General features: G+C 43.4%; 1 protein-coding gene across 3 annotated transcripts in view; it reads right to left on the reverse strand.

The window, feature by feature from the left end:
• LOC126541921 (neurobeachin-like protein 1) overlaps positions 1–13,282 on the reverse strand; it is a 137,560-nt gene that overhangs the window by 55,248 nt on the left and 69,030 nt on the right. For 2 of the 3 annotated variants that reach the window (XM_050188891.2, XM_050188889.2), the window contains 5 exons: positions 12,302–12,443; positions 8,759–8,865; positions 4,677–4,932; positions 2,659–2,846; positions 620–769 (listed from right to left, as the gene is read on the reverse strand). In XM_050188891.2, the coding sequence (XP_050044848.1) occupies positions 620–769; positions 2,659–2,846; positions 4,677–4,932; positions 8,759–8,865; positions 12,302–12,443 (843 nt within the window). The remainder of the gene's footprint in view (positions 1–619; positions 770–2,658; positions 2,847–4,676; positions 4,933–8,758; positions 8,866–12,301; positions 12,444–13,282) is intronic. The other variant, XM_050188890.2, reaches the window with a different exon arrangement.

The raw sequence follows: 13,282 nt of genomic DNA on the forward strand, positions 1-13,282 counted from the left end.
CCGATGTGAATAAGCCTGTTCAATTCCTCCAGCCTCCTGACCTCGTAGTCCTCAAAAAGTTAGCAATTCCCATCATGAAAATTCGGGCAACGACATGGGCTCACTTAGCCTCTGTGTGGGGCGCTGGTATCACAGGCCAGCTACCCGTTTCAAGATGCACTGGTGGCACAGGCTGGATAGTGACCTTCAGTGTGATGCCAGACTCGGAGACTACGATCCCCGAATCCAATACTGTATAGCTGATAAAGTATATGGCTCCCTGAACGATACAGCCTGCTCCATTACTTATATTCTCATGTTTTATACTTACATTATGCCTGTGGGGAGGAAATTTATAATTTTGCTTCAGTTTTATGATTGATTGTACATCGTTGATATTTTGAAATACTTAAAAATGATTCACACTTATGAACAAGAACTATTTGGTTCGAAGACTGAGTCAAATAGGGCGCTATTCAATTTGTTATTCGAAAGTTTTGAATGTTTGCGCACCATGTTGAACTATCTGTGTCATGCTCAAGCTAAAATGCCTTCTAAAGGCCTCTTTAACTGGGTATAGTGGACCTTTAGACGTGTGTAAGTTGGCAATGGCAGCGCATTTCCAAAACACCCAACTCACTTGAAATCGAAGCTTGCTCTCACCAACCCCTCTGCTTCGCCGATGCATGGCAACCATGATGCCTTCATAGCACTGATTCCAGAAGCCATTCATGGCTTCATGTTGCTCTCTAATAAGCATTGAGCTGTACTGCTCTTGCACTGGTCTTACCTGTGCACAATACAAAGAGATACATGTCAGACAAAGCACTTACTATGGCAAGGCATCATTACCAGCAAAAAACAAAAATGCATTAACACTTACATATAGTCCCAGATAATCATAAGAAGCAAAGTTAAATTTCGCAGTTCCATCATGATAGCAAAGCAGCAAGAACGCTATTATGGACATTTCTCAAGAAAGAAGCTTTTCCTTTAAGTGAGCTAAACGTTGTTGTACTGCATAAATTACTCTTACAGGACTAAGAAAGTATGCCACAAATATGGCCACCAATAATGATTATAAGAACAAATAATGAACAGCAGCAATGCCAGCTTTTTAAAGCCTCTCTACGATAACTGTGCAGAGGTGCTAATTTAGCAAGGCCAACACCAACTACAGTTGAACCAACTTATAACAATATTCAAGTGCCACGAAAGTTTCGTTTCTATAACCGATAATTGTTATAACTGCGTTGCATGAAAAAAAGGAATCAAAATGGGGGATGTCATAGCTGTTATGAAAAAACTATAATGGCGGGGAGGCCAGTTCTCCCAACCACCTTTCATCCATCCAGCTTCTGATTGTGTCGACTTGTTTAACTGCTTAACTCTGCTTCCTGCGCGCTGCGATCGCATGTTGTTAAAAAGCCACACCTGCTGGCGTTCAAGAATGGCACTGCTATAACAACTGCAAACAGGGGTCATGGGCGGCAAGTGACATATGAGCTCTGCCGAGGCATCACTTTGATGGCCCCAAAAGACGCCTTTTGAAAAATGAAGGAAGGTTGCCGCAGCAGCACATCAGCTTGAGAAATCCAGAAGAAACGCTGGGACTAGATTGCCACAAGCATCTCGCCACGTACTTCCCACTGGCTTGCACGAGAAAACCGCACGTCCATCAGCCTTGCTCGATTTATGCAAAGCTTGCCGACATCCTTCTCCAATGCTCCACGTGGTGAAACGGAAGGTACTTCTTGCAAAAACAAGCCCCTGAGGGACTGAGTCATCTACAGGACCTCCCAGAGGGAGAATGTTGAAGCAGCCTGCCCTACCGCGTCAGCGCTGCCATCGTAGCCGTCATTGTTGCTATCCAATGTAAGCACGTTCGCGACGCTAACCTCATCGATTAGAAGCACTTTGTTTCGCTTTCTTTTCACTGGCAATGTCGTGCACTGCCGATAATCAGTGGGTGGATCAGCCATGTTCTGCTTCGGCAGTGAGATAAACGAAGCTGAGAAACTACGTGGACAGGAACGACTTCGAAGCAACGAACAAAGACAAGCACGAGCAACTTAATCTGTTAGCATAATTGCGCAGAATGATGGCCCAGCCATAGAGGTCTAGTGAGCAATCTGGGAGCAGAGCCGGCATTTTTACACAGGCAGCATTGTCAACGCAGTTGGGGCAGCCTATTCATGTTTTGGAGGGTGGCGCAGCGCCGAGCTATGGATGCAGCCCATTTGTGTTTGAAGGCGTGGAAGGGCGACGGATGAGATGTGCGCAAGGTTGGCGTGGATGTCTCATGGAGAGAAGCGTGCGGCGGCAGTTGGTGCAGCGGCTCGCATTTTACTTTCTCATTTTTCTTTTCAAGGGTTTCTCATTCCACTACCTTTCGGCATGGGCACCTAGCAGCAAGACTTCATCATTATAACCGATAATGCAGCATGAGGCCATTGTAGTAAGCGGGTTATCTCTCCACAGAAGACACAAAAGTTGACGGTGCAGCAGCTCTTCATTGTTATAACCGATATAGTGTTAAAACCGGTATTGTTATAAGTGAGTTCGACTGTAGTAGTAATGCTTGCTTCTTTCTTCAGAAACAAAACCCTGTGCTTTTACCAAGTAAGCCAGCATCAATCTTCAGCATTCAGCTTAAACCACTATTCAAGAATTACTAACCACATTAGAGACAAATGAAGTCCATTCTGGTGTGAGGGCATATTTCTGGAACTGGTCAAAAAAGGCTGGGCCAGCATCCATGTTAGGCTGTGATGGCAAATGCTGCCAGGCCCGTAATCTCAGGCCAACTCTCTCCAACAAAGCACGCACCACGGGAATCACAAACGAGTATTGCTCCTGATCTCCGTCTAAAAGGAAAGAAGACAACAACAGCATGCATCTGCGTTCAGCCTCATAATGTAATGGTTCTGCTATAAAAGATCAGGACCCCGATCGGCAACGTGATTTATAATAATGGTACTACAGAAAAAATCTTAAGTCAGCACTGATTAAATGGACACCAGTTTGAAGATGCACATGCTACAAGGCTGCACACAAACCTGTGAGATGGAAATCTGCCTGTAGAATTGTTTAGCCACTGAAACAGTGATGAAAACAAGTCTTAGTTCATTCATATCAGTGTTACTGAGATTAATGTTTTGTTGCCTTGTATTCAGTACTACAGATTCCACTCAATGTGCTAACTTTGATTCAGATCAGTATGTTCTTCATCTTGTTACAGCTCGTAAACTTTGGGTAACTGCTAAAACATCATGGTGAAATGTGCAAATTGTGGTGTATACAGCTACATCTCTGTGCAAGCCCATTCTAACGCATTTCTGCAACAAGGCAAAACATACAAGATGCACGCAAGATTGTAGAGAAAGCCCCTTCCAGCTTCCTGCTGCCTTTATAACAACATGGGGGGACATGCTTGCCCCTTAATGGAGTTTATGTAAAGAAATGTGCATGGGCATACACAGAGATGTATATACAGTAGACTTCCATTAATTCAACTTTTCAGTTAATTCGATTGCTATGGAACATACCAGCTGGCACCAATGCATTTTTCTGGGACCAGACTTTTGTTATTTCAATCTTAAAATTGGTGTTCGCTGTATAATGCGAACTTTACCAGTCAGCATGGACTCACCTGACCCTTGTGGTGACCTAGTTGCGACCCCTTTAGTAGCATTACGTCCCGGCAGAGCTAAGGGGACAGTGAACACACGTAATCTCTCATAAATGCCCATTTTCTGCCTGCCCTAGGAAGATTTTCAAGCAATAACGGTAGTCCATAATGTCCGATTATGATATTTACCCGATTCTAATGCGCGCCTTTTGTTTTAGAGCGAAAGCTCTACTCCTCGAGGTGCAACTCCCAAGGTCAATCTCGGTGCACATTTGACCATCAGCTGCCGGCACACAAGTGTGAAAGTGTGACGTCACATCACGTAATCTGCTGCAGAGATACATCGTAGCTACGCTCGCTCGAGCCTCGCCGCTATGTACCATGTGACTAGGCAAGGGTTTATATGCTGCTTCGCTGGCACTTGATTGCTCAGTCTCACCATGTATAAAGCACACATCAGGCTGAGTCTAAGCACCCTGCCAATATACCTCGCCGGGAAGAAGTACTGAAGCACTGTGCAATAAAACATTAAAATAAGCAAAACCATGTCTAACCATGCTTAACAGAGCTTTCACTCGTATAACTGTAGGTTCAAGCCATGCTGAACCCCAGCCACTTTTTCCAAGAAAACTTTGATGAAAATTGTCAGCATGGTTCAATTGGCTACAAAAGAAAGGCTGTGTTCGCGGCATTTGTATGCTTTACCACATAACACGGCTGAGTTGCGGCGAAGCTGGCTTTAAAAAATCGACCATCATTGTGCAACACATATTAGACCCTAGAAAGTGGGCACACGTTTGATTCTAGGGAATGTTAGAAGCAGGCAAGTTCTGCCAAAAGAATCAAGTGTGCATTTTGACGTTTTTTATTCATCTGGCATAATTCGGCTCGCCAGATAACCCAATCAATTTCAACGGCCCTGTCAGGGTCGAATTAATGGGAGTTTACTGTACATATAAGATGCAAAGGCATACATGTACACCAAACAATTGAGGGTTGCAATAGGTGCACTTCAGTAAGCTACTTGAAGACTGAAAAAAGGCTTAGAGCTCCACAGCCAGCTCACCTTTGACTGCTTTGGCGAGGACAGTGTTCACTCCAGTGAGCAGGTAACAGGACTCCTCTAGCGATGCGAATGGGCGCGTCTGCACAAGTGTGTGCAGCCGAGCAGTCGCCATGGCACAGAGCTCAAGCTTGTGGCTCGCAGCACACACCAGCAGGATGCCCAAGGCCAACTTGGACATGTCCTCCCAACCTTCATCTCCTGGTGACTCACCAAACACCATCAGCAGGTCCATCACCATCAGGACATGCTCCAGGAGCTGAAAAGGTTGGTAATAGAAGGGAGACATACACAGTGACTGTCGATGCAAGGCAACACTAGATGCTCCAAAATAAATGGCACAAACGTTCATGTTGGGAGCAAGATAGAGGGCGTCTCTATAATGCAAGCAAAAAGAGAAAATATATTTTTTTCATTAGTTTGATTTTATCCATCTAGGCCTAAACGTACAATTAAAAACAAAACGTATTTATAGATGAATAAAAAAAACACTTAAGAAATAGATTGTTGTCAAGTGCATTTGCTTTTCTACGTGTATCTTCAAGCCACTCTATACAACAGGACAAGGGAAATTAAATTCTCTGCCTAATCAATAATTAACAAAATACAATTCAAAGAATTCAGCAGATCATGCTGAGATCATCACAGGGAACAAGAAGCACTGTCATGCTAGTGAAACATTCTCACAGGAAACAACACAAACCACAAGAGACTCTTGTGATATATGGTGCTTAGTTTCCTGTTAGTATAGGGGGGACTTGAACACAAGAATGTGGCATTTTGCTAATATTTCAAAGGCTACTAATGTGCTACCTGTGAAGCTAGTGATGTTAAACCACAAGGCACCCTGCATAACACGAAGAACACATGCAGCTTAATTCTTTCCTTAGCAGGCCTATATAAATGGATTAATTTTATCGACAGTTTTTCGACACATAGTTAATGAAAGAAAAAATTGATGGCCACCAGTGTGTAGCACAAAGCTACAAAGGAAATCCACACAGGTTTCTCTGAAACAAAGCTTCGTAGTTGAAAAATTCATCTCAGTCTGGGGTTCGAACCCGGGACCAATGTCCTTCCAGGGCAGTCACTCTACCATCTGAGCTAACCAGGGGGCTAGCAGATCACAACATGAGGGCGAATTAATTGACAACTTGAAGCACCAGGACAACTGTCACACAAAACCCAGGTGGGTTTCCTTTGTAGCTTTGTGCTACATCCAAGTGGATGTCACTTCTTCCTTTCATGAAGTTTCCTCCACCTTGCAGAATTCTGGAGAACTGATTTACACATAAACATTTCCAGTGTAATTCTACTAGCATTGTCATTCACAGTCTGAAATGACGACTGAACTACAACTATTGGTCAGGCTTTATAATTTTTGCCAGCTTGAAGAGTCTGGAAAAAATAAAGCTTCGGCTGGAGGTATTGCAAAAGTTAGCCTCATGTGCTCCTAGTACTTAAGTCCTCAATCAAACAATGCAAGATTTGCGCTTTGGTCCCTTCGGCAACATAATTTTTAAATGACAGCACTACTGCAGACAAAGAAGCTTCTGTCAGGTTGTCTAATTTTCCAATCTGACATTTAGGCTGTTTTAACAACGTCTCAACCAGCGGCATATGCTCATGAGTGTGCATTATTTTGGTAATCTTGCTTGAACAATACCAAGTGCAACTTTATATTCACCCGCCGTGGGTTGCTTTTATCCATCAGTGCTTCCATAGCGTATGTACACCTTCTTGTCATGTGAAGCTTTTACTCACATAAGAGCACCCAGTCGAATGCAGAACAACCTTTGGCAGAATCTTGACTGGCAGTCTTATTTATTAGTTTTTTAAAACTGGCTGTGCAGGAACCTTTACTCAATACTCTAAAACACTATGCAGCACTATATGTTACCGCCCAGTACCGTACAGGAACTAAACAAAGCATGTAGAGGCTCTAGCACCAGTTTATTGTGCACCATAGACCAGCCTGCTTGCACAGAAAAGCTGATTGAATGCAATAACCAAGTATAAGGAGGTTTCTGCATTCTCCCCGACCTGACAACCATTGCTTCATGATCCTAAAGAATGTAGTAAAAAATGAACCAGGTGCCTGTTGCAATGAGTAAAAATTGGCAGTGGCTTAGCTCAGCTATGCCAGGATATACATAGCGAAAGCTAAAGCGTAGCATGGTTAGCATTGGTTAATCTTGATTGCAAGTCCAGGTTAGTCTGGCTGTCTAGCTATGTTGCGGCGTTTAGCCAGTCGTTCGGCGCGCTGTTCGTCTGTTTCCTGGGCGATTTGTTTCCTCTTCATCTCATTCTGATGTCAATTCCAGGCCTCCTCCTGCTTATCAGAATTGTCGCCGTCCATACTGCCGCCTCAACTGTGGTTGCGGTGCATGCGAACTCTCCTTTTCAATCCTGCAACATGTTATCAGGCATGCAACGCAGCTGGTGAATGCAGCGGTGTGACGTCATACCAAATGACGGCGGCGGAACACCTGTGGCTCGGTGCTACTAGTGGCGCATGTGCAGTAGTGACTAGGCAGCGAGAGAGAGAGAAATATCAGCGGCGAAGCGCGCATTGTGACGTCACGTGCCTCCTCGGAGCACCGCCACAGCAAAATCGCAAGTTCGCCGCCAGTAAAGCTTTCGCTTTAAAAACAAATGCTTCCTGCTGTGGGGATGCGCAACTCGCACACATCCCCTGATATGTTGTTTTCTCGCATGGCTCCCGGCTCCTGTAATCCGGCTTCGCCACGTGGCTTTACTGCGGCAGTCGGTACGCTTGCAGGGTAGTACGAGAGATGGCGCGAGTGTTGCTCTGCTAACGCCATCTAACGGCGGGGTTACTTGGGCGCAAAAAGGAGAAGGCTCTTCCTCTCTGGCTCAGGATCAGCAAGCGGCGCGGACGTTCTGCGTGTGCGCCAATCCACACTTCTGCGAGACCGTCTCGTGAAGCTTACCCAGGAATGGACGAACAAGATTGTTTGAACGTGCCACCGTTCGCGTGACCGTACGCGCGAACGACCAGGCATTGGTGTCCAGCATGGGGCAAACATATTCGCTCGTTATCCGGTCGTGGTGAGTCGGACTTCCGCAATTAGTCGCGCGCTCATCGGCATATTTTGTGGATAGCAACTCGGCTAGCAGGCATTAGTCATTTATTACACCTGAAAGGTGTAATAAATGCCCTTGTTATTGTTTGCACTACTGTGTTGTCATTCCTTTGTCCCAAGAGAATAGGTGAGAATCACACATCTGTTGTTCCTTTGTCCCAAAAGCATGGGTGAGAACCCCACACTGCCAAATAGGAACTTACTCGTTCTCACATTTGCAAAGCTACTGCTTTACCACATAGCATGGGCACCGCCATGGCTACTATTGATGCCAATGAATCCGCATAATAATTTTTTCGCATGGTATGACTTACAAAAGTTGGGATTTTGGAGCCGGGTACATATTTTGTGTACTTAGATTCTTTTTTTTTTTTTTACTCAGTACATATACTAAAAATATCCAAGTATTTTGTTCATGTTCCTTGAGGTGCTTCTTTGAAGTTTCACACAAATATTTCTGAAAACTGCCTGAGCAATTATTACTGCTTTCTATCCATTTAGAACGCCAGTTATCAAACTATAATTTCCTGTATCATGGTATACACTGAGACCACTAGGCCTTGAAATAACACGTTAAAACATAAAAGCACTGAAAATGAGCACATTTTTAGTGGAAATAAAAAAGGTAACATAATCTTATCCCACATTTCTTTTAAACTTTCCTTCCCGCTGCACTATGCATGAAGCAAAGCAGCTGTAAACTTGTCAAGAATCTGAAGCTTAGACTTACATTTACTATCATGTTATAACCAAGTCGCACATTTCACGAAGACACACATTACTTAAGAAGCACCATATTTACATCAACACAAAGGAGTGGGAAGCTGAGGGTTACACATTCACTATTACATTATACCCGAGTAGCTCATTTGAAAAGGACACACATTATGTAACAAAACTAAGCATTATATATACATTAGCACAAATATAAAAGAGATGGTTGCACATCCACTACATAAACTTAATAGAGTTGCTCACCTTCTCACTCAATCGGCTCTCGTCCTCGACATTTTCGTGGCAGACAAAGTCAAAAACCAGCTTCATAAGCTCGGATGCATTCTCAGCATAGGTGGCATTGGCCTGTCCTGAAGAAATAGGAAACAAAGAGGAAATGTCAGTGCTGCATTCACATCACACTGAAAGGCTGCCTCATAAACAGTGAAGAAGCTCAAAACGTGACAATGAAAATGTACTTAAGTTTTGATAATGAAACAAAAAAGTACTAACAGTTTCTCCTGAAAGGTGAAGCATCGATTGTGATAGCAAATTTGTATGCAGCTATATGAAGTAAATATAGCAAGTTTATTGGCAGTGTAAACTTGTAAACATTTGCTTACTAACTAAATTACCTTACTTGTAAGTCTTTCTCTAAACACTGTTGCAGTGCTTTGTGTTTGAGTACATTTATGCAAAAAGGTTTTTTTTTTTTTTTTTACCGGTTATGTTTTGTTCCCCCCTACGTAATGCCTTTATGGAAATGTAGGTATTCTGTAAATACATAAAACACAAGTATGGTGTCATACGTCTACGTATAAACATAAACACGCATCACTCGATGAGCACGTGAATTTTCTGTCAAAACGCTGGTGTGAGGAAGAGCGGCAGGAGCAGCAAGCGAATTGATCTTTGTGCTGCCTCTCACTCCGATGCAAACTAAGCGGCGAGTACACAGCGCACACGAAGCTATCTGCCCTGGGCACACATAGACTCTGTACTCATCGCAGATTGCTTTCAAAATAGAGCTTACGCAGCCGTGTGGCAGACTCTGTACTCACTGCAGATCGCTTTCAAGATAAGGCATGCACCAGTGCGCTCAGCTGCACCATACGTGGCCACCGCCTGAGTAGAACCACCACCCCTTCCCACACTCTAATGCCTTGTGCGCGGTGGAAGATGGCATGCTTGCTCCCTGCCTTCCTCCTTTACGCATGCAAGATCAAGTCGCCATCCTCGGCACCCTCGCACGCTTTCCCTCGCATCTACGGCATGCGGCCACAGTGTTATTATATTACACTTGGGCTTTATGCCGAACATCACACCAACGCCGACTGCAAAAATGTGCCTTGAGTGTCCATATAATTGCTATTGAAATAAAATTATGTGGAAATTGTTCCTTACTTCAGATGATGAATGGCCCAAAATAAAACCAGCAATTAAATATACACAGCTAACTTTAAAAGCTGCCGATGTATAAGCTTGTCTACTGAAGCAGAGAAATCTCAATCATGACTCGCCAAGGTAGATCAGTATCTATGGCACTGTACTGTGGAGCAAGAAGTCGTGGGTTCAAGCTGGCCCACCGCTGCTGCATTCCAATGGGGGTGGAATGCGAAAATGCCCATATATTGTGCACATTAAAGAATCCCAAGTGGTCAAAATTAATACAGATTTCTTCTACGTTGTGCCTCATAATTCAGTCGTGGTTTCGGCACACAATTTCCAAAACTTAACTCAATCGTGCCAGCTTTCACTTTATTTAATGCAGGGCCAGACTTCCATGAGATCCTAGCAGTACACGAGATGCAAAGACTGTAGCTGACATTGTGAATGTTCGTTTATTGCATCTTTATTGGCAACATCAAAATTTCCTTTAGCATTACTCAGCCCTTATTCCTGCTGCAGTGCTTCAAGTGATGAATATGTCTTCAAAACAACAGCCCATTCATTGTTACTATCACTGTTTGCAAAGCCATGACAGAAAAATATGTAAAGTTTATGCACCATAAATTGACTAGGCTTAACCAAAGGACAACAAATGCCCTGCATCTTCCTTAGATAGGATCATGTCTTTCTTAGCTAGCGTCTTTCTTTTCTTTACAATGAAAAGTTTTGTTCACCTTCCTTTCACTTGAATGCTCATGAGTGTTCTTTGCAGACATGAAGTTGTGACATACAAAAATCTCCCTGTGATGTGTGCACTTTACACTCCCACCTAAAGTCACGAGTATATACCTTCAAGGTTTGCCTTTTCCCCCTTGGTCTTCATTTGGCAGTTTGCACAATGATTGCTGAGTTTAAAGGGCCCCTCATCAGGTCTGGCCATCTTGAGCCGACAAGCACAGAGCATACATTGCATGATAACGATCGCGTCTGCAAAGTATTATATCACTATGGACTGGGGAAAGACCTGAAATTTCAAACCGACACTGTTTTCCCTTCTCCTCGCGGCCACCGTGCTCCAAGTCGGAGGATGACGTACTTGTGCTATTGCGCTTACGTACACGTGTTTGCACTGTGACGTGGCTCGTCATGACACATGATTTTGCGAATTATTCAAGGCAACATCTGTTATTTGTGTAATATGTTGCTTGAATAGACAAATTAAAGCTTAGAGAAATAATAAAACACAAAAACCGAATGTCTGCATGTTTCTGTTTTACTTCGCACCGCAGCAAGAGAGATGTACTTCGGCTTCGTCTGCTTCTTCCCACGTCGTGCAGTCACGTGTGCAGACACCGAAACTATGTCATTTTCTACCGTGTTCCAGCGCGGGATCATGCTCTGTGATCCACTTGTGTATGCCTCAGTATTCATGTAGCACTGACTTAGACCACTAGTCAGATGGACTCGCGCAGAGCACGTAAAATCGTGTGCTGCGCGAAACGAGACAATCACAACAGCTCACAAGTGACGCAGTCAGCGGAAGTGCGCCACAAGAAAGGGAGGAGAAGAAAAAATGAAGGCGGGGCCCGTGACGTATGCGTCACGCGTGTGGGAGAATGCAGGGATGGAGAGGCTAGACGGGGCAAGTGGAGAGAGTGTCTTGCTTGGCAGTGGAGCTCGCCTTCAGAAATCATAGGTTTACGACACCGAGATATTTCTACCTCGGCTATTAATGAGCCGATTTGAAAAATTTTAAGGCAGAATGCTTACTAGAAAACACATAACAATTTCCAGCGTATAATCAAAATTTGCTATGGGGCCTGGTGAGGGGCCTTTCAAAGCATAAATCATTTACTACAACTGAAATGGCAAATCTACAATGTATGACCAGCAAGCTTCAAAAGCATAAGGGCAACTGTTCTTGTCACCAGAGCTTGACAGCCACTGCCTACTAGCTGTGCACTAGCCTGCACTGACCTGCAATATGTGAGATCCCTTGTCCACTACAGCTAACTTCAGCAGCAAGAGGAACTGTCTTTACTATATTGAGACAGGCAGTACATTGCCCACAACCAGCAGGTCCTCAAGAATGTGTTGTAAATGCAACAGTGACACTGCCATGTCTAATTCACATTTTGACTACAGTGCATTTTCTTAATAATGGGTAGGAGTCCCTATCATATGAGGTTAAGAAATAATGGAAAAGTATAGAAAGTCGAAACATATCCAAAACATAAAAGCACACCCAGCACCCTTATCAGTGTAACATGCTATACAAATGCACACACTATGCGTGTTAAATGTAGTTACTTCATGAACACACAGGCTATCTTATTGCACCCTTGCTTCCCAGCCACTCATGATGTTTTGCTTGCATCTTTCCATAATGCAGAGCAAAGAAAGGGGAAAAAGGTTTACCATAGCTACCTGATTCCTGCAGGCTGGTGCAACAGGCTTGAAGCAGCCTTTCAAAAAGCTTCCGCTTGATCTCCAGGTGTGAGGCAACAAGTTCATTCGTCAGGGCAAGTTTGTTGACACATACCAGCACTTGTCCTCGTTCCTAGTATAGCAATAAAGGCAGACGTAATACACGACTTGTTAAATTGAGGCTTGAATTACCGAGAAGAAAGAGGTATTCAATTATATGAGCCCCGTACGCCTAGTTAGTCCATCTTATTGAATCGTTCAGATTATTTCTTCTTTCTGAAAATAAGAGTCCACATCAACACAAGCAATCTTTTACAAGATTTCCCCACAAAATCAGCATATGTGAGGAAGAACCCAATAATAATAATAATTTTTTTTAATTAACATATTTTTCAAAATGCTTCTAAAATTCGACCAATCTCAAAGCACTGTTGCCACAATGCAGTATATTTGATTCATCACGTCTTCCATTCAAAATGATCTCACTTAAGGTGAGATCATCAAAATAAACAAAAAGACACCTTTTTTAGAGAACAAATGGATGTAATGGCAATAGCCAAAAGGAACCCACGTTACCCCTGTATAATACGGTTCACAACTTCTCAATGTGTTTATGTCATTTGCAACTTTGCTGACGCTGTATTATGATGTGCGAAGACCGCTTATTCACTGGCATTTCCTTGAACAAGTTTTTCAAGTTTATTGTTCAACGCACAAGAAATCTGGTGGCACAAAGAAAGAAATACATATCTTCACACTGTCGTGTGTTAGCATTCCAGTGCTTGCAATGCCAGGGTCTCCTCACCAAAGCATCTACAGAGCAGCATGTCTCAACACCTCTGCTTTTTCACTGTTGTGCATAGTACTCCAGCACTTGCAATAAGTCTATTTCTCCATAAAGCATGCGTAAAGTGGTGTGCTATGTAACATATGCTCTTTCACTGTAGTGCATAGCTTTACAATGCTTGCAAA

This window comes from Dermacentor andersoni, chromosome 2 (genome assembly GCF_023375885.2).
Source record: "Dermacentor andersoni chromosome 2, qqDerAnde1_hic_scaffold, whole genome shotgun sequence".
NCBI lineage: Eukaryota > Metazoa > Arthropoda > Arachnida > Ixodida > Ixodidae > Dermacentor > Dermacentor andersoni.